Genomic DNA, 22,678 nt, shown 5'->3' with positions numbered 1-22,678 from the left:
GATCCCATGCCTGTGTTTGCTCTGTGATTACTTACAAGGAAATCAAAGGAGCGTCCGATGGCTACGCTGGTGACAGATATATTACACATTAGTGGGTGACGACATCGCTTGCTGAAATCAGTGGGAAATATTTGTCATAAGTAACGAGAGCGAAAAATTTAATTCTCCCAGGAGGTCTGTCTTGACACTAGAATAGCTGCTTAGGCAAATTCCTGGATGTTAACTGTTTCCAGGTTTTAGTTAAATAATTTTGAAAAGCACATTGCTGGCGTTTGTATCTGTAAGCCAGATACATCTCCTAACGGTGAATTGTTCCTCTCTCTGATTAGAATAATTAATTTTAATGACATTAGGACTGTACTTGTGTACCACTCATCATCGGTGTATGTGCGCGGCAGACTGAAGCTCTGCATTACATTATTTCATATCTGCTRCAATACAGCATTCCTTTTCAGTGCTCCTGCAGGTTCTCCTATGCCTGGGAAAGAGGATCTCTGATAAGGCTCTCTCAACTGCGACTTGTGTTTTGGCAAGGCTAGGAAGGCCTGGGGAGAACCCCTGTTCCTTGGAGCATACTGTACTCCTAATGAATGGCGTACACCACTGGCCCTGGAAACCAACTTGCCACCATTTCAGAAAACCAGGGGTAGAACAGCAAAACATGAAACAAAGCAAAACACATACGAGAGATCATTTAAGGAAAAAAAAAGAGAGAGACACCCCTCTAGCGAGGAGTGTAGTAATTTAAATTACATCTTTACAGCATTCTCTAACAATCAAACTATTAAAGTCAGCATCATAACTGAGAGGAAGGAAACACCAGAGGCAGGGGGAGGCAAGTGGTAAACGACAGGAGCTCAATTAAAATTTTCTATTGTACCACAAGTAAAGATTATTCAGCCYGGGTCTGCCAAATAGGGCAGTGAAACACATGGCTTTTGAGATTTCTAGTTCTTGAACTGAGCAGGGCTTTGTTCCAAGTTAACAGGCTTGGCCTCGGAAAAGATGGGGGCTGGGAAACCACATTATGGTTTATAGCATCTCCTGCTGGATGATACAGGCAGTGAGAATGGTCATAGGAAAAAAATGATAACCCTGCCCCCTCTTCTAGCTAATAAGCAGCGAAATTAGGCAGCTGCCCAAGGTTCAAAAGGTAGGAAAGAGCAAAGTTGAATGAACTGGAATGAATATTAGTTCAACTTGCCTTCTCAGCTCCGACCCTCCTCAAATATGCAGCTGAACGTTTTGTGGTAAAGTAAGACAATAGGGCTTGCCTGAATGCAGTCAAAACACCRCCGGCTATGAACACGCTTAATTACAGGCATTGCTCGTGTGTTATTGCAAGTTCTCTCCTTTGAGTCACGATAACAGAAATAGCTTTCTTTGAAACCATGCTACAGGCTAATTACATCAGACCTAATCTGGTCTACCAACACACACCTAGCTAAATGGTATCTGATGACAACATGGGCAGGTCTTCCACTAAATAATACCTATAACAGAAGTGATTTAGTTTTATTTGTAAATGAATGTGTTTCTCTTGCAGATTCTAAAATATACTGGAAAATTTCAGACTGAACAGGTAACAAAGCCTACAGTGGTTTTAGACATCAAATGAAAACATATCTATGATCTCCTCTTCTGCTATCATCACTCCACAGCAGTGATCTGGCTTCAAACTTTGTGTTGTATCCTAGAAACTATAATGATGATTTGTATTGCTCTTCCATGGATTTCTATACTCATGGGAAACTCTGCTCTTGTGCATGGGCAGAGACAGGGGAAAGATCATAACAAAATATGCTGTAATTTTTTTTGGCTACTGGCTTCTATTGAGAGATGCTGAACATCTCCCATGAGATCAGTGGAAAATGAGGACAGCCAGTGCCTCCTGGGAGCAGGTTCCTGTGTTAGCCATGTAATGTGGGAATTCTGCAATATCATTTTGAAGCTGTGTCTTATCATCCGCTCTTTCTACATCATAACTATTTCTAAGCAGTAACATTATTATAAGACAGCAGAGAGAAGTAGTAAATACACATCCAACTGAAGCATATCAGTGCCTGTTGGAAATCTTAACACAAATTGGGTCACTAAAYTCCTTGAAGCAAAGATGAAAGCTCTGCATTCATTCACAGGCATGCTCAGTATTAGCCCCCCTCCACTACTTCAAAGAGCATACAGGTCCTGRAGGGGGCAAGAAGCTCTTCAAGCAGCAGTGAAACATAGAAACATCCTCTTCCACCCTTAACCCTTTGATGAGGAAAAAAATTAACTTAAAAAATGGTAATTCTTGTGATAACAGCAAAAATGGCCTAACGTAGTGCATGAGAATCCAGAATATCTGCAATGAAAATAGCCTTCAAAATGCTCAAATTATTTATGCTGTTTCAGTTTAAATACTAGTGCTTAAATTACAAATCCTCATCATATCCTAATTTCCATTCATACTAAATACTAGTTCCCAATATTCCCTGTCTTTTAACTTAGTTCTAATGAGTTATACTGACTACATCAAAAAAAACATGAGGGGGGCTTTTTCACCTTTGTTGTAATATATAGTCTTATATTATTAGCAATAATAATGTGAACAACTAGTTAAAGGCTTCAAGAATCCATCAGTAATAAAAATTAAAATCAATCTAAAAACTACTGCATTTAGAAAGCATCAGCAATGTGAATCACTGAAATACAATATAACCCAGCATAACACAGATTTACTATAGTTACTCTTAGATTTAGTCTGAGGTAATTGGTTCTATACAAGTTATATTGTAATTATTTCTTTTCTTCTTATTCTTCACATTTACCAATGAACACAGCAGTCAGTCAGAGATAATTTTATCAGATTAAGTCTTTTATCAGACTTAGCTTTATACCAATAAAAGGTGCATAGGAAATATAATCCTGATTCAACAGCTATAACATAACTTTCATTCAAATGAATAGGACCCAAAGTCTATTCTAGTCCGTTATTCTGTCTTTGACAACAGCAGTAGTTACAAAACCAATACTGAACATTCTTTTAATTTTTAGCCCCATTAAACAATTTAATAAAAGAAAATGTCCTCATGAAATAACACAAAGACCAGGAACAACAAAAAAATATTTCCTTCTGGCTAGAGTTATTTCTGTGTGGACTCAATTTGGTGCCTCCTACTATGAAATGGATCAATACAAGACAACAATAGTTGGAAATCTGCACTGTACACCTCCAGTTTTGCATAACTGCTCCCACTCTCTCCAAAGAAAATAAATAGGAYGTGAATTCAGTACCGATAACGATACCACGTCAACAGTCCTGGCTAAAAAAGATTTTGGAGAGCAGGTAAAACAGCAATGCTGGCACGGATGGGAATACCGCCTTATCCGTGAACTGCACTGTCGGAACACATTTGCTGGAGGGAGATGCTTATTTTTCTCCAGGCTCATGAATTTTATGGCCTCTCTACTGGGATTGATAAGGACACTCACAGCAGGAGGGGATCTTGGAGAAGTGTGGCACAGTTCACTGAGGCACTCTTCAAATAAATACTTGTTACACTATCTGGAAGGCTGTGTTAATGAGTTCTGCATGGGTGACCATTCTTTGCTCATCAAAACTGAAAAACAAAAACCCAGCCAATAAGACTAATAAAATAGTTCAATCCAGTGATTATTACAACTTCAGTTTACTTGCATCTATAGAAGACGGCAGCAAAGTTAATTAGCRGTTCATTTTAGTGACCGAGTATGTGTTAAATACACTTGTGTCGTGGTCTCCCTCCTGCTTCTTTCCTTCCCACCACTTCTGCATCAAATATGACCACTGGTACCAATTAGTAGTCTTTCAGCAGAGGGCACAGAAAAGGATTTAAATCAGCTTATTGGTCCTCCAAGCTGGGCTGGAGTCCTACAAACAGAGCAGTTGGGAACGGGTGAAAGATGCAGTGGTTTTACACTTCTGCTTTAGATGAACAGAGCATTTCAGTCTCCCATAGTTATCAAATGGGCTTCTATCTTTAAGAAGCATAAAAGGCACCTCAGTATAAAGAAAGAATCTGATACAATTTTGAAATCCTCTCTTCCCCTGGACTTTCTGTCTCCTGAGGACAAATGGGTCCTTATCTGAAATCCAGAAAGAGATTCATTTGTAATCTGCACCTGCTTTACATCCCAGCACTTGGCAAAAGGCAATGAAAGCCTGCCTAGAGAGCTGCCATAAGCAGCCTTCATTCCAACAGAGGTGAAAAATAAACACTAAGAAATAAATTTGTAAAAAACCTTCAGGAGTTTTAGACTCGTGATATGTGATGAAAACAGTTGCAACTGTCTTCCCACATCAGCAAACAAATAACCTGCATACTTTGCTGTGAAACAGAATGGACGTACAGCAGCGAGCCTGAAAGCCACAAACTGCCGTGAACTGGCAGAGAACCAAGTCACCTACTGGCTTGGTAAAGCTTCTGTTTGTTTGTTCCTTCAAAGCAAAYGCGCAGGACGTGCAACTAACAGCACACAAACCACATCAGGCTGCCTCCCTTCGGATGCTGAGGAGATGACCCTCAATCCTGTCTCAGCTTCAGGATGTAATTTCATAAGTGTATGAGATGCAAGTTTCCATTTCCATTTCCTGGAATATTAAYTTAAGAGGAGGAGCTGGGAAAAAGAATTGTATTTTTTTTTTAAATGAGATTAGTATCAATGCCAACGCTGTTAGTCATAAACACATGATAGTTATACAAGTTAAAAAAACAACAACAATTGTGGCCATCGTCTTTAAAATAGACAAATGACAACTGATGATCTTTGCTCTTTAGAGCAAAGTTATTTAGTTATTTTGTAAGTGACTGTTCTCATGTTGCAGGTAGAACTGACCTGACAATACGGAGTACTTAAACACTTGGAGCACTCCAGACCCTCTGCCTTCGTTCTCAGTTTCTCCCTAGGCTTAGATTCCAGCATCTTTTCTCCCTGAGATGTTGWCTTTGAGCAAAGCTGGACCAGATTCTCCATAAAAACATAATTACTCAACCTCCCAAATCCTCCCAACTAGCAGCAAGTCTCCTCTTTCTGGGAAGATAAAAAGATAAGCTAAAAAAAAGAAAGAAAAAGCCATTATGCTAGTCTCTTGATCTCTTAAATCCCCAAGATTACTGAACAAATGCAGAGCAAGTAAACTGAAAAAGGTGGAGAAAAACTATCCCTCTCCTAAATTTCCTCCATTTCCCATTATCCTACAGYTCATTTTCTAATTTGGGCATACAAAATAGTCATAAAATGATCAAGTATGATCACAATATTCCATTAATATCTGCCTAGTAACAATTTGGCCATGAGACTGAAAAAACAAGAAAACAGAAAAAATGCCAACAAAACCAGAAGAGCATTGCCCAAGGACTTCTAATTCAAACCAGAAATTTCAGTTTCCGTGACAGACGGCTATCTAGTAGAATGTTTTTAAAATACGGAAAAATATCTTTGCTTCATGGCCTCTATAGAATGAATGTAGTATATTTTAGCTCAGTTTCCAAAATCTCATTGTACAAATCACATAAATGACATTGCAAGTCAACCTATTTGGCAAAGAAAGGGCCTGAAGACAGAATTATCTTTGCACCTTTCAAAAACTAGTCATTTCAGATTAACAGTCTGGGCGAACACAACCCCTATCTCTAGACACATCTGAGAGTCTGCGCTCCTTGGTTTCCTCCCTCTTGCACYGCAGTTACAGCCCAAAGTCTTTCAACCCAGCTTACCCCAATTTCTTTTTGGTCTACAAAAAAGAAAGCCAAATTGATTTTTGTTCTAACATGAAACCTCACTTCTGCACATTATCTGATTTTCCCTTGAAGGCATGCAGTTTCACAGCTTCTGTTAAAYGCAGCTGGGATAAAAATTAATGGCAAAGACAAAAATCTTTAAAGGTATTTAGAACTATGAAATACAGAACCCATATAGAACTTAGCATGAAGACGCTTAAATCTTAATTGAAGAGCAGAGAGATGCAACTTGGATCAAACTGTATAGACGGCTAAGGAAAACATTTCCAGAGAGAAGATGCCAGGTCATTCCATTAGGGAGAAAATACCGAGTCATGTTTTGTCCTCAGAGATATGCATAGCTTTCACTAACTCCAACACAAGATTAAACYACTGTCATAAGATCTGAGAGAACAACTCAGTATCCCTCTGAGCTCTGTCCAAGGTGATTGAGAGTTTCCAAGCTCTTATGCTATGGGCACCTTAGCCAAACGCCTTAACAGGGAAAAGTTCACTATAAATACTAAGGAGGAATAAATCACGACAGCTTTTATCCAGACAAACAACCAGTGTAAAGGAGTCAGGATCCTTCTTTCCCTATTCCCCCCACATTTCTGATGTATCAGAATAGAGTATAGGGCAACATCAATCCCCTTCTTCTTCCATCTAACTGTCTAACAGAAAATGGGCATCTTACCCCCCCCTTTTTTTAATACAGATAAAAAAATCTTTCTCTACCACAAAATATTTTAAAYATCTCATAAAGTTACATAGCATTCCTCTCTTCATTTAGGGAGTAGATGCCAACTGTCTGCTACTTTTAGCATGAAATTCCATTGACAATAAAATAAATAAATCAATCAATGGGCTCAAAGGCCTGTGATTCAATTATATGGGCTACAAAGAGTTTGGATTTGACAGCCGAATGTGTTCATTTGTAAGATTTATCTGTGAACTTTCAATTAGAGAAATGAAGAAGAATAAACTACTCAGTGAAAATGAAGATACTTGGAAAGAAAAATTAATTAATTCAGTATGGCATGACACAAAGACTGTCTGGTGTCTATAAAAAGAGAAGCTACACATCTCAGAAGCAAAAATGAGGGAAGAAAGCAGCTTTACTGTTTATGGATCTGGCAAAAGCTGCAAACTCTCTGGGCTGAGAGTTAGCAAATGTAGAGCTGGAACTGTTTGAAAGCAGCAGGCAGCTAGAACTTAGTCAGATCCTCAGCTAGGATGTATCAACAGGCTCTAGGAAGGCCTAAGAAACTCTGCTGATTTACAGTAACTGAGAAGTAAAGTGTAACAGTTCCCTCTAAACAATCTAAAAAGCTTTTCCTGTGTAATCTGGAATATAACTGTTTTTGCTTCGTATCATTTGTGTTTAAAAAGCTCACTGACAAAGGGTTGGATTAAAAAAAAAAAGTGATCATGTATACAGTTAAAGTTGATCTTTGCCCACAACACTATATCTTGAAGATTTTAAGTCTATGTTAACGATTTACTGCTGACAGAAGACAGCAGCATAAGATCAAATGGTGCAAAAGCTGTCATTAAGGAAATCACCRTTGTAAAACTGGTTACCTTTGGACTGCAGTAAAAGCCATAGTATATTAAATGATACTTTAGAGCTGTATCAGAAGGACAGGTACTTACATTACAATTGGAAGACCCATCAAATGTTGAGTAAGAACCATCAGGCCAGTCTGTAGATTCTACAGTACTTGATTGCCTGTGCTGGGCTTCATATTCTTTCAGCTGAAATTCAAAAAGACCGAATGAAGATTTTCCAGTGAGAAGAAACTATTAATCTTCACAAAAGAGCAAGAATTCATGTCCTTTCAGGCTTTTTTCCCCAYATCATTGTGGAACTGGAAAACTCAGAACCTTTGCATTGCATTTATCACTTGTTTTTAAACCGAATTTTGTGTGTTTTAGAATCTAAAGAGTTTTTAGGATGATACAACTTTTTTGTTTGTTTTTAAAGAAAGTGAGCTGTAAACACTGAATTTTAAAAATGTTGGTTTACAGTAAGTATGTTACACATCTTCACCTCAAAAGCACAACTTACACTGGACAAACTAAATCATGATAGTCTATTATCTCCTTCATAAGGAAAATTATCTACAGTGAGAGACTTGGATCTTTCATAATCATAAAACTAATGATCATCTTTCTCATCTTCCAATAAAAGACTGAAGTCATAAAATCTTACCCTCTGGAATCAAATTGTCCAGYGGACCAGAAAAGAAGTAATTATATCACAGAAATAAAAGTTGCTGCTAGTAATTCAGACCACTAGAGGGAATCAATACCAATACATATATTGAACTATATAGATCAGGTGCAACCCTCTTCCCACAAAACTTTCAACAGCAGAGAAGTCAAAGAATTCTCAGGATTACCTCTTGTTAATTTTAAAATTTTGTTTTTTTTTTTCACTATGTGATACCYAGCAAAGAGTTATTTTCTTCAGACAACAGAACTTCACCTTCCATGACAATCTATTTCAGGATGTAATGTGTAAGTAAAAAGTACCTATATAAGTATGAATTTGGGATCAGACTCATATTTTCTGAGCCTCAGGTGCCCAAACAGAACACTGTGTTTCATCACAGTATTTTGTACATAGGAACAAAATMAAGAGTGGTAGGGAAACTTTAACAGTGACCTTTCAGCTCCTGAACAATTAAAATCTAAGCCTTWCTGCTGCACAAATACAATCTTTCATGGTTATTTTTTTCCTTCGGTTCATTAACATTCAGATTTTGTAAAGAAACAGTTGTGTCAGCCAYTCTATTTATCAAAAAAAACATGTTTTTATTTTAACATCAAATGCCAAAAATGACCAAGTATGTTTTCTTGAAGCTGAATAAAACAAAACACCACCTTTTCAGCTAAAAAAAAACAAGTAGGAAAAATTTCAGCTTGAAAGTTAGTATTTTATAAAATTTTAACGGGTGAAAATGGAAGCCTTCAATCAAATTGTCCTTCAGCCATAAGAAGCACAAAAATGGTAAGAAGAAAATCCATTCTGAAGAGAATAAGGCAACCCCAGCAACACCTGAAGACTTTTTTTTTACTATTTAAAAAAACYCTAGGAACATGTATGAAAAATAAGAGATAATATAGGTGGGATTCATCTGCCTTAATTTTAGACATCTGCAATGTAAATGTCCACACTTGAGCTTTTACCTGACTGACTCCCTTTACAGGCAATGGGGAGAAGTAAAAGCTTTGGGGATTCAATTCATCTACTATATATTGGAAATCCGCTTTCAGYTGAGATGAAACCATCCTTCGTTAGCTAAATCTCACTTTTCCCATAAACAAGAAAATTGACATCTAATTTATACTATCTAGCAAGATGAGATAAACAGGCAGGTTTTCTCCCCTTCTGATATCCTTTCAAAGCAACTGCAAASTCCCAATTGTCATTTCCTACATCCTAAAACATCTTTCTCAAGGAAACTGAGATGCGCACACATCATACCCTAGCAAGTGCTTCCTCAATGGTGATCATCTTCTCTTTGACCATCATCATCAGCTGGATCCGTTCCTCATCACTCATTGTGATTTCACTGGCCACATATCCTACATCCTCTCCTGGAGGAAAAAGGAAAGAGATAATAAGCATGTTTAAGAAGTCATGCATGGAGAGAGGTGTATATTGAAATTCCAATGCCCCAGATGGTTGCTATGTGGATCTGGCTGGCCAGAACAGATCTTCCCCAGAGCAGTCTCATAGTATGATTTGAATGGTGTAACTGAATAAGACAATGATAAGTTTATTGATAAGCTACATAAATTAGGGCTACAAAACTAAGTCTACTTTGACACTGAAATCAAGAGAGCATGACAAGGAGAAACAAAATGTGACCCAAATCATCAGGTGGTTATCAAGCCTGTAGTCATCTGAGACAAGAATCAAAGAAATGAGAAAGTCCTAATGCCGAAGAAGTCCTGAACTTAGCCRTGAGGAAGAGTCTGTTGCTAGAGCAGATGCAACACCTTTCCAGGAATGGTGTACCAAGCCCTCCTAGCTGCAGACAGGAGGCTGCTCAATCTGTCCAAACTATGCAACTGGCAACTGAGCTGACATAGGGTGTTAGATGTGTTTGGGCTCCCACATCAACACTTGGAACTTGTCTGGAGAGCAAACAAAGATCCATGYTTAACTGACTGTGTTGATGTGCCCCTTTTCAACCTCATAAATGGGTTCCTGTCATCTTTCCCAATATATCTGAACATAGCCATAGTGATTTGGGGAAGCATCTGTTTGCAACATAAGGATCTAAGATTTCTTAGATGGCGAAACAGGAATTTTCTTCATGAAGAAGAATACTTAAAGAACTGCACAGCTGTATCTTTGAGATGCACTAGAGAATGAGATCTGACAATTTGAGTGAAATGGAGCCTACATTTTCACTATTCACCAGATGCACTTTTATTATTGTTTCTTGTGGTAGCTTTTCCTGCAATGGGAGAAAGGCTGGGTTCAGGCCTAAAGCAAACAAGTCAAAGAAAGAGAATGTCAATTGAGTCAGGATCAGAAGGAAAAGCACCTGGTTAATTTACACATACTATTTACAAATGCTTATGACTCTGTGTGTTTGTACACCATCACTGACACAAGTACCATTAGGTATGAAGGCTTCCAGCTTCATACAGTTGCAGCCTCGCAGAATGCAATTCATCCTCCTGAGCTTTGCATATCTACAAACCCATAACTTTCACACTGTTATAAATGAATTTTACTCTTTTGTGATGTTTGCTCCTTATATTTTATATGGATAGGTTGCGTGTCCTTAAAAGGATTTACCTTTGGAAGTCTGTCTTATTAGCCCTTTTTGGTTCTTCCGGAAATTCTGCCAAAAATATTTATTCTTCTTTTTCCAGTCTGCTTTCCCTAAAAGGAAAGTGGGAAGGCAGGGGGTGAGGAGAAGGAGAAAGAGAATTTTGGAAAGAAACATTAGTTAGTAAACATCAGAGAAGCTTTCAAGCATTACGTTGTACTTTCTAAGTCAAAAACAAGAATAAAGAATAAGCAAATCTTCTGCTTTTCCTAATGTAGTCTATGCTAGAACTACACTGATGTAGCTGTCCCAAGGAAATGCGCATTCTTTGATAACTGCCAATGCTATAGAGGGCTGAGATAAGCCAGTAACTTAATATTTTGAACTACAAACAGAAAATATTTTACATTCATTTTGGTATTTATTGAGTTGTTAATGTCAAGTCTGGAAGTGTTTTTGAAATGTTTTGTTGGTTTATTCTCTTTAGGCTACAAAATTACAGTTGAGCTAAGCCGCAAGTCAGRTAAGGAATTTTCTAATGTGTGTGTACATATCTATAMRGAAATCCTTTATATGTGTGTGTGTGCGYGTGTGTGTATCTATATACACATACATATTTACACGTACACACACACATTTTGCTACTTGACTTGAAAAATTTTATGAGATCATTAGCTGTATTTGTGAATCCTGCACTTTTTGTGCCAGCACTGCACAAGGTGGGGACTCGCTCTCCATTAATATCAGATCTGTGTATTGCTTGGTGACCAGCAATATTTGTCTTAAAAAACAAAGAGGGTCTGGATCAAAGGAGGACATACAATTATGTTCTACTGCACTAGCCAGGATGCATGCTATAAAGTTAATGCCATCCACAAGAGAACATAATGTGCCTTATCTGGCAGAAAGGCTACGATACAGAGCTTATCAGAGCATCACGCCACTTTCGAAAAATTTAGATGAACCTAGTTTGTACTGGACCACTGCATTTCTGCATACTACCATAGCATTTTGGATCTTGCCCTAGGAGCACTAAAACTGGATTTACTGACTCTCTGAGATATAGCTCCAAATTACTCTGTGATGTCGCAAGGAAAATTAAAAGAAAGCAGTGAACAATGAACAAAATAAATAAGAAATCCAGAATTTTATCAGTTTAACTAGTGAGTTAGGATAACAACTAATTATTTCTGAACTAATTATAGTAAGTCAAAAAACAAAAGAAATACAATGGAAAACAAATACATATTTAAGAATGCAAAATATTTCAGAAATAAAGAGACTCGGGTACRACATTAACAAAAATAACAAAAAAAATGTTGGTAGTAGTTTTCAGAATACAAACAAATAGGCTGGTAGTGATCTARTATCTGGATATCTGAAATTCAGCAGAACAAGTCAAAAGCTGCATATTTATGAAATGACAATTCTAGCTGGGCAATTTCTCACCAAGACATCCAACATACCATTTTTAAAGCTGTTAAGACTCACCCTCCCCACACACCCAAATGCTGCTGACTTCTGCTGGCATTATGTTTATTCAGTTCTTCGCATCCTAGCACAAGCAAAACTGAAAAACCGCTTAAAAATTCAACAGAAGTATCAAATAAAATGAAACATACTGACCTACAGAGCCTTCTTCAGAACTTGATTTATGAACAGAGAGCCTAGAACACAAAAGAGAAATGGACTTATTGATGCAGACTTCTCACATTTCATGGGAGCTGTCAGATTACCGTAACTTACAGTTTCCAAACAATCTATCATGAGTTGTTTTCCCTTCCCTTTTCTTCCCAACACACCAAGTTGGAAACAGCAACCGAATCCACTGGTCAGACCACATTAACTGAGTTCCCCTCTGAAAGCTCTGAAATAAGCCCTTTGTGACCAGTATAGAAACATATATACTGATGGAAAACTATGGTTAAGCCAACGGAGTCTAGGGATCCCTCAGAAAAACACTTTTTCATATACTTCCCCCCTTCTCATTTGTAAAATAGTATTTTGGCTGCCTTAGAAGCTGCAGTACTGGGATGCTGGTATTTGTTTACTTGTATAACAATTTTAACCTATTTGTCTTTCACCTGAAAATACTTCATAAATATTCATTCATTAAACTTTCAGAAAGCTGCTGTAAAGAAGAGAGGAGTATTTAAGACTCCTCTTTAAAAGATTTACATTTAAAGACAAGGTGAAAAGAATGTGTCCAGACCCTATGAACTGTGTCCACAGATGGCAGGAGACTGCAGGCTCTTTCTCCTGATTCCCATCTCTATGTTTTCCCCTTAGTTTTCATTCAAAAGCTAGCTAGAGAGACTTATTCTAAAAGAACATGGACTTTACAAACAATCCACCAAAACAGTAAGTAAACCTTTTTTCCCCTCAGTCTTTAAGCTCATTGAACTAGTTTTCAGTAACGGATTTCAACCCTGTGCCAACAGTTCAGTGTGGGATCTCTGACGAGCCACCGTTACCCCATTCTGCTGCCTTTTTTCTGTCTGTATAAACGGAGCTAATAGAAATTACCMAATCTTGTGAAATTCTTTGAAGCCTTCCTATGGGACTCTCTATTTAACCAAGCTGAGCCAAACCAGAGAAAYGACTTCTGCCAGCTTCAACGGCTTTGCTTGAGGCTCCAAGGGCAAAGCATCGCTGCCGTGATTTTGCTCCGCGAGCTCTGCCCTGACAATGCCCTACTGAGCTCTGGCTGTGCCGAGCCCGYGCAAAATGGAAACACACATACGCCAGCATACCAACAAGACCTCAAGCCAAACCCTTCTTTGAACGAGATCACGTTAAGACATGTACGGCATATTCTAGTTGCTGCCCCTAGTTTTTGCACAGGCTCCCTGCACTTTCTTAGACTCCCAGAAGAGGGCACTGAAGAGTTTTTGATAAATTCACCAAGTCTCTTGAAGGAAAATTTTAGTTTAAACCAGTTCAGATTGTAAAAAGTGCAAGCAATTACTGGCCAACGTTTTGTAACCATGAAAAACACACTCGTCAATTTACATCATTAAATGGGAAATGAGACAGTATGAAGTTTCAGTTTGATTTAGTAATTCATCTAGGCAAACAAGGCTTGGCACAGTAAAGCTGTGAAATGCCACTGCCTTAAACTTCAGTCTGATTAGAAATTTAATCTAGCACAAGCTTTACACCAACTGAAGCAACCAAATATCAGATTTGGGCAGCATCAGATGGAAGGAGACGTTTACTAATTTCCTTGCTGCTGAAGTTTACCCTTGGAGGGGAAAAGTTAATGATACATGTGATTTGCAGCCAAATACTTAGTTTTCAGAAGCCTGAATAACAAACATAGGACTTTTCAGGTAAAATTCCCAGAAAACCCAGTGTCAAAATCAACGCTTAACAAGGCCAGGATTTTATCTTGCTATTCATAGGTAAAGCTGTCAATATATTCTAAATAAAGGGCCATGAGATAAAAACTAGGTGGACTTTCGTATGGAGACAACAATGTAAAAAGAAAGCCAAGTTCTGATGGAACTAAAAAACCGGATTCCACTAACATACTGCACCTGGGCATAGACCTCACCCATCAAGCTAACACAGTTATTCTACTTATCTTTCATGAACTCACTATCCTCTAAATTCACCAAATCACCATCCTTAGAAATTAAATCTATTAATCACAGAACTTTGCTTCATCAGTAAATTCAGCCTGAAACTAAGGAGGCAACCGCTTGCACTGTTCAACCTCCAAATCCAWTTTAATCCTTTTCTTCTCTTCTGTAGTTGCCAACAGTGACGCAAATAAGTAGCAGGTGTAGTGGCAATGTTTGCCATTTGGCATCTGTTCACTGGGAATTGGCCTGAGCCACCAGCTCGTCCCCCACTGGTTACCAAAAAAGGGGAACAATGGCAGGAGCAAACTTCTGATGTTCCTGAACTAGACACAGTAAGGAGAAGAGAAGTACTCGCAGCAAGCAGACCACCTTTTCATTTATAACTGATTTGAAAACTATACCGAGTTTCWTTAGAGGATGCAAATTCCAATTATCCTGTCATGCATTCTCTAAAGAGGAAATCTTCCATGTCTGGACTGACCTTGAAAATGCTAACAGCTGGTCTTAAAGGATGGAAATGCTGACAAAACCTACCACATACAGCCTGATAAGATAAGGTGTTTGCCTCTGAGTTCTATCAGACAACTCTGACGCTTTAAAATCCTCAGCGAAATCAATCAAGCRTTTTACTTTCTAGATGTCTGGTGAAAAATTCCATGCTACCTCGGAGTTGCTTTATGTTTGATTTGCCAATTACACTCCCTTACTGTGTTAAATCGGCAGYTCCTCTGTGAACGTGCACTGAAAGTGATTTGTGCTCTTCCATTCATAGACTGATAACTTGTACTGAAAGTTAATGATGCAGTGACACTTGGCAGAAGTTTCAGCACTGCATGTCTGAAAGGGAGCYAAATGCCATTACTCCACCGTGGAGGCCCTCATTTTTGTTGTGGTCTGATGTACAACTTCATTAGCAAGCTTTCACATGAAATGTGCTCTGTCACAGCATATAGCAGACAAAATCTATGGGTGTATGTTCAGACAAGAAGGGAGAAAAAAGATTTATGGCCAGAGGGAAGGAGTATTTTCTTATCAGCGCAGAATCTTTGGAAGTGAGTTTAAGAATGGGTCAAAACTTTCATCCATTTATCTCACAAATTCAAAATGAGCTCTAGGCCTGTGCTTAGATCCTCTAGGGGTCACTGTGCTGAAACTTAAAAAAAAAAGGGGGGGGGGAATAGAATACCTAAAAATTGTAAAAGTTAAGCTACTTTGGGGAATAACAGAAAATATTTCTACATTCCCGCCTTAGAGAGATGATGGGTTTCAGCGGAGTTTAGTATATTTTATCAGCACACTCAGTGACACAAAATTAGGTGCATCTTTCAAATACTGGAAGTTTGTCAGTTGCAAATGACAGAGTACCTGGGCAWACCAGTTGATAAAAGACGACTGAGAAAAAGCCACTCTAATTCTAAAAGGCATAAGGATGAGAAATTCCAATGGCAGCATGAAGGATGAATATATACAGAAATATTCTGCACAATTGTAATTACTCATGTTTAAAAAGGACGAATTCAGACCAGAAGAGTTAAGCGTAAAAGCTGTTAGAAGAGCCAGAGCAATGCACAGGTTATCTTAAGAGAGAAGSCTGGGAAAGTTTTGCCTGCTCAGCTTGTCAAACTGAAAGCTGCAAGAAGATTAATTTACTCCCTATTAATACAACAGGCACAGGAACAAGTGGATATAAGCTGGAAAGAAATTAGAAAAGAGGAAGTTAAAATTTCCTATCTGGACAAGCTTTCAACAGTAGGTGGAGGATGGGAGAGAAGCAGCAAAAGGCCTAACTGCTTCAAGAGGGTCCTTGAAAGATATGGAAGAGAGACGATGCTTTTGCTAAGGAAGAGCTGGGCAYGCAGGCTGCCTCTGGAGGGCACTTCCAAGTTCTTTTAGCAGCCTGTAGGTTCATCACCTTTACATGCAAAGCCAGGCATGCAAAATGGTCTTCGAACCTATCTTTTGATTCAGCAGCTGGAACGACCTTGCTATACGGAAGCATTCCCTCCTTTTACAAATTACCCCTCGAGTTCTGGAGACGGRCTCCAGAAATCAGAGTACGAGGAAGAACCAACACACGTTTGCGACAGAGGCCCACTGAGACCCTATCTGACTATAAGCAAGGCTTTTAACCAGGCTGTATTGAACTTCTGGGCTAGGGTTTTACCTCTTAACTCCGGACTGATTCTGATCTCAGATAGAAAAATGCCAGAGCTTATCTTGCATAGACAGTAGTTGATTTTACAAGACACGCAGTCATACGTGCCCGGAGATGTGAAACAGCTTTGTGCTGGTACATTACAGAAYTGCAAAAGGAAACAAATGACACCATGTGCTGCTTTTATGAATGCGTCTGTTGACTTTTGAAGAAAAAGAAAACAAACATGAGAGCTGAGAATGACATAATTTTTGATGGATTTTTGTTTTACCACTAAGTATTTTAAATGCAGATGTGCTTTAACACACAGCCACATCTCATTTATGCACCATAAAATCCACAGGTGTGTAGCACTATCTGATAATGAAGCCACTACTGTTACGATCTTCAATAAACTGACACTAGCCCTCTTTTTTCTTCCCAATGACTATTTATAGCCCATTGAGGAAAATGCTTGGGATGGGATTTTCAATCTACAAATATTATTCACGTCCCTAGTGGTGAATAAACCACTACAAAAGGCTGCAGTGGCTCTGCTGCAAAGCCATTTCGTTATCCGCGTGCGCTAGAAATGGCCCAGTCACATAATTAGTACGAAAAACTGACAGATCTGTAACTGCTCCTGACCAAGTACAAGATAATTTATCTAACTGGGGCTGGTGCGGGGAGGAAAATGGGCCTTTAGTATTTTTTTTATCAAATTTGCATGGACCTGAAGCGAAAGCAGGCCTGCCAGGTTCTGACCTCGCCGGCACCGCTGTGAGCACGAGACGGAAAGCAAAGACGTTTCATTCGATTAGCTTCTCATTAGGTTTCCATAGCAATGGCTCTTCAAGCAGGTCAAAACTTTCTCAGTGGAAACACACACAGCGCGGGCCGTGTGTGCCTAYGCGCGCTCCCTACCACGACCCCCAGGGCAGGAGCCCCGCCGGCTCCCCGAGCTCCCCGCGCCAACGGGCGCAACTCTCAGCTGAAAACTCTCCGACGGCGGGGAGCGGCGGTAACGAACGCAACGCACCCCTCCGTGAAAAGAGCCCTTCACGGCGCCTAACGCGGAGCTACCCGCATTGAGATCTTCTCCCAGCCGCTGAAAGGCGCCCCGGTTCCCCGGCTCACGTGTGGCGGCCGCGCTTGGCTGGCCTCTCGCGCCCGTTGTGAGGGCTATTGTGGGAGTTTCCTGCCCTACTTCTCCTCGGGAGGCTGCTTAAAGGCAGCGTGAATAGTCTGGCTTTGACTAAATCAGGCCTCAGACGAGCGAACACAGGGCCATACACATCCACTGATTCTCGCCGATTCCTGCAAGCACAGGGCGCACAGGAACGCATCTTAAACGCAGACGCCTCAAGCAGAGCAAGCTGGTATTTTTTCCTCCTTTTTCCCCTCTAATATTCCTTTCCATTTTTAACCTACCCCCAAAGGAACAATTTATTCTCTCACTAATTAAGGGCAGCCTTTGGCGCCCTGGCCGCGCGGCGGGGGGTTGTTTGTTTTCCCGTTTTCTCCGTTTCCCTCTCGTGGCCTCCTGTCCCCTGTGTCAGGGCAGCGCTCCCGGTTCCTTGCGGACGAGCTCGCAGAGAGCTGCCACAGTTAATTTCAGCGCCCTGACAAGCTGCCAGAATCAAATATGACAGAACTGAAGCCCTCACACCCAAGACCTGGAGTAATGATTTAACGACCTCCTGCATTCAAGGCTTGACCTGCAGTCCACAGGCTTCAGAGGAAGAGGATTAGGAAATCTGTTGTCAAAAATTACTGGCAAAAGTCAGGAGATCAGCATATCAAAGGGGCCAGAATTTAGGCCTGCATGAACTCTTTTGCAAAATGAAAGCCTTTCTTTTTTTGTTCTTTTCTTTCTTTTTTTTAGGACACTGCTGTTTTCACTAAAAAAAAAAAAAAAAAAAAAAAAAAACAACTGGAAAATGGAAACACTGAACTGCAGGCATTCTCCCTGCCTTAGGCTGATTTGGAGTTCAAGCTTATACCACAGGACGGTGACTGGCTTTACCACAGCATATCCATTGCAGCAAACCTTTAAGAATAGATTCGATCAATAGTTTCTCCTACGGCAACGACAAAGCATGCAGATACCTGCTTTTGCTGTGGCTTCGCTGGCTGTCTGCTCGCAGCCTCAGAGAAAGCCCTMGCTACTGAGGCACCCTACAACTCCTCCTCTACCAGTCGTAACACGCAATCACCGACCGGCCCAAACCGTATGAATTCAACTTGCGAGGAGCTCAGCGTTAAGACGTGCATGCGGCACGCAGAGAGCATGAGAAAGACGTTCCCTCCCGTGAACAGCTGAAGCAGGAGTTCAGCACACAGCTGCGGGGGGCGCAGGAGCTCCCCTACGCTGGCAGGCAAGGCCCCCGCGCAATGCTGCACTGCACAGCGTGCTCCCCAGCATGTTCTGCCCGACAAGCCTGTTTCTGCTCTGCTCCCTATGCTGGGAGAGTCTTGCATTCGGGTCTTGAGAATCACTGGATAGACAATGCTTAAAATGTGCTGTGCTGCCTGAGAAGTCCACCAGGTTGGACTGTGGTGTGTGTTTAATATGAACTATAACCATTTATTTGGTCAGCAATGCGTTTTGAGTGGTACAGTTTAAGAAACAGCAAGCAATTCACATAGGATGTGGCAATTCATAACATCCACTGGCATGCAAAGGTGATGGGAATGCCTGTGAAATGCCAGATACATCCACAACTGTCACTCCATGAGTTGTTTTTTGTCCTTCCTTTCTCTTGCAGCTGCAGAGGAAAAAAAATGAGCATACAGGAGTGATTGTACCTCATCCTATCTGTATGCAGTGTTCTTGGGTCGCCCACTCTCTCCTCTCTTTCCTGGCAGTTCTCTGATACATCCCAYTTGAAACTTGCCCAGAAGCCAGCAGTGACCAGCCAGTGACAGCAAACAGATCTATCTCCCAGGAGATAAAACACACAACTTCCCCTCTGCAACATCCCCAGTTCTTCTAAAAACAGGATGAGCGCCAGGATGCAGAAGCCTGAGTTCAGGGGACCGAGTTTAACCTGGATTTCCTGGCAAACATGTAGAGCTCATCAGTCTGTCATGTAGACTTGACTGCTCAAAACGGGAACTGCAAACAGGCTAAAAGTTGGATTACATTGTTTTAAATACTCTGTTTACAATTATGAGAAAACTCTGCTCCATCTCCTGCTTGAGTAAACATCCTTGGGGTGTTGCCATCAGTTAGAAATAATAGGAATTGTATCTACACTACATCCCTGGATCAACTTGTTATGGGGACAAAGGAGCAATAATAACTACTGAGAACACATTCACTGGGTATTTGTTACATTGACCATTCTTCTAGCAAACCCAGGAGTCAGTGTGGCTGTATAGGAGCACTCGCAGTTCTGGGGAGATCTGTGTTCAAAATTAAAAATATCACTGTTACAGATAAAGATGTTGTTGCCACTCTGCTGAAGACACACTGAGAATCTGCAAAATTACACTAGCACAACATCTGATAAGAGTGCAATTTAAAAAGAGAAGGGAACTTTGGAATGGCAGAGAGGAATGAAATTTACTATTATGAGAAAAAAGTTTCAGACAAGTTGTTACATGTTTTGAGTTATTTGCTGAGTATTATACGACTAGGAAGCCTGCCCAACTGTTTCAGTTTACAGCAGGAACACTAGTATGGCCAAAAACTCAGAGCAATTGTGAGCTGAAAAAGTGAACAAATACGACTTTGTTTCCTGCTGTTTACTGATAGCTTTTGAGGCCACATCAGTATCCTTGGTGTTATCCTCCACACAACTTCATGTAAATCTTAGAGGCCTTTGCTACAGTGATTTTTTTTCTCTGCTTATTACAATCAATCCAACAAAAAACTTTTTTGGTAGGACATACGTGATGTACAGAGTAGGTCCATACGTACAGTCAGTCTTTTTAAAAGTTCCAGCTACTGAACAGCAGCAGTGTTGTCAGCAACAGAGGAAAGTAATATTGCTCYAAATGCCTTCTGGAAGGACACTTACTTGAAGTGACAACCAACTCTGTCTCCAGGCTCATTTAACCCCTTTTGCCTGCCTCCAGATAGCATGGCTGCTCTGTATGTTACACCGGATCACCCACTAGACAGATAGCTGCCCAACAAGTTACTGGACTGAGGGGGACCAACTAATTTCACACTGGCTTTGAACAGATGGAAATAATAATGACCTGGCAGCATGGTTAGCAGGACTTAAGGCAAGACTGCACATAAACTGCATGTCCACATGAATTGGATTTTTTCCTACCACATAGCTTCAAGGCTGATGTGTTTTCACTGCGGTGTACAGTGGGGCCTGTCAGTCTTTCTCTTCAATTGGGCACCACAGAAAAACAAAAATAGGTTAAAATAAACAGCTTCTTCCAGACTCCCTCAAAGCCTCACTCTGTCTGGAATCTCTCAACTCTGTCAAATTAAACAACCATCCAGATGTGTTATTTTAAAACTTTAGACCTTAGTAGCGTAAGCTGTGGAGTGCATGAACACCAACTTTGGGCGAGGGAAGCTACCAAGAACTACTGGTTCCACTGAGCCATTCACACTCTCCTCCCCGCCCCAACAAGCAGTTCTTCCAGGACTGCTTTTACTTCCCGCAGCAATCCACTCAGAGCACCATACTGAAATCAACCTTAGCTCACTCCATGAAAAAGGCTGTATTTTCAATACATGGAAATGTAACTTTTTCTTGGGAAAGCTTTTACTTAGACTTTGGAAGCATATTGACTTCAACAGGATTTTCAGCACCTAAGCACTTGGATGGCTATTTTGGGGATCAACCTTTCTTTCTGTCCCCAAATCTGCTTCTGAATAGGAGCCAATAATGCACATCTGCATCAAATTTCAGGTTGAGCAAACAGGAATTTTCCACCAATGAAAAGTTTTGTAAAAGGCTTACCTCAGATCTGTCACACAGAGGCCACAAAAGCACTGTCCCGAAAGGGACAAGCTTTCCTGTCTCTGGTGGCATGCCTAGGCAGCAAATTCAGCCGAAAACCATACATTAAATACTGAGCCCCCAAAAGGCCAAGTTCAGCATGTCAGCAACAAGAACAAAAATATCTGATGGATTTAAAGTCGTTCCTGCAGATCAACTTTATAAATTCTCTCTCTCTAGAACAGGGCTGAATTGACAAGGGAATGCCTCTGAGCCAGAGGAATGAAACTAGCATGGATGGGACAGGCTGTCATTAATAAGTGTGGGCCTGTAGCACTGTTGTTTTGATTATTTTCTATTAAGCATTAAGTAGATATCATTTTCAACCCTTTACCAAATTAGCATGCATCATGTTGCCTTGTTTCTTACTACACAAGTWTTCTGATGCAACTTCCTCTGTGCCAGTTTCATATATTTGATTGGGTAGATCACGTATGTGCTCCAACTGATAAATGTATCCTCAAAAAGTACACTTTCATTCTTGAAAGGTCCAGAAAAATCACAGGCCTCTTCCACCTGAACTAAGATAATGAGATTATTTTTCTTTCAGTAAAATAAACAGGCGCTCTCAGAATACTGTCACTCAGAAGATGCTTTTGTAGATCCTGTATCCTCACTCAGTTATTTGTGGTAAAATACTTACACAGAGACACATTTTGGGAAACTGGCTACAACTTGTAAGAGCTGAAATCTATTCTCAACTGTATGTTGTCCTCCTGTGAGATCTCCATCTCATCATTACCTGAAATGAGTGAGATGATGATATTCACCCACAGGTAAAATGCTTTGAGACTGAGAGATGTATTATGATCACAGGAGAACCTTGGAGGCTTACTTCCCAGTCTACAGTTCCCGTAAASTTCCCCATCCACTTGGCATGTAAGGTTTCATTAGAATGAAAGGCAGGGAGGTATCCTTGAAGACACCTTCTCCATATGCAGCAGATTTTTCAATGTCTGAAGCACCACTTCTAAATTCTAGGCCACTGAGGCTTTCTCTGTTAACAGCATGTAAAGTGGGRGCAGTGATGATGCCCAAACTAGAATTCACCTCATCTGTCTTAAGCTGTTTGAAAATGAGTATCAATCTCAAGCTGGTCATCAGTACTTTCACTGTGAYTGATGAAGAGAGACAAGGCACCTCTAAAAAATAATCTATCACTTTCCAAGATCTTTGGCATTAATCACCTTTCATAAACTCCTACATGAAACACCTAAGCAGCTGTTCTGTACAATACATCCAAGTTTTACATGGCCAGTGCTCAGTGAGGTGAACCCCAGGTCCCACATGAACTAGGACTCCTGCAGTGAGTGACACTGGTTCTACTGAACTAGCAAAAGCAATGGCAGCAATTTTTTAAAACTTTCCTATTGAGGTCCAATGTTGAACTATGGCTACACAAAAAGTTCTTCAAATGTGGGATTATAAAAGCTTACTAAAGCTTCTC

General features: G+C 40.2%; 1 protein-coding gene across 4 annotated transcripts in view; it reads right to left on the bottom strand.

Moving 5' to 3' along the window:
- Nucleotides 1-22,678, bottom strand: part of SASH1 (SAM and SH3 domain containing 1) — a 193,109-nt gene that overhangs the window by 41,341 nt on the left and 129,090 nt on the right. For 3 of the 4 annotated variants that reach the window (XM_085310568.1, XM_085310590.1, XM_085310585.1), the window contains exons 5-8: nucleotides 12,164-12,204; nucleotides 10,564-10,650; nucleotides 9,235-9,347; nucleotides 7,398-7,499 (exon numbers count right to left, since the gene is read on the bottom strand). In XM_085310568.1, coding sequence (XP_085166694.1) covers nucleotides 7,398-7,499; nucleotides 9,235-9,347; nucleotides 10,564-10,650; nucleotides 12,164-12,204 — 343 coding nt within the window. The remainder of the gene's footprint in view (nucleotides 1-7,397; nucleotides 7,500-9,234; nucleotides 9,348-10,563; nucleotides 10,651-12,163; nucleotides 12,205-22,678) is intronic. The other variant, XM_085310577.1, reaches the window with a different exon arrangement.

Source organism: Rhea americana, unplaced genomic scaffold (assembly GCF_003343005.1).
Source record: "Rhea americana isolate MKP2758 unplaced genomic scaffold, rheAme1 scaffold_108, whole genome shotgun sequence".
NCBI classification, from domain to species: Eukaryota; Metazoa; Chordata; class Aves; order Rheiformes; family Rheidae; genus Rhea; species Rhea americana.
This window is presented reverse-complemented; position numbering and strand designations above follow the sequence as displayed.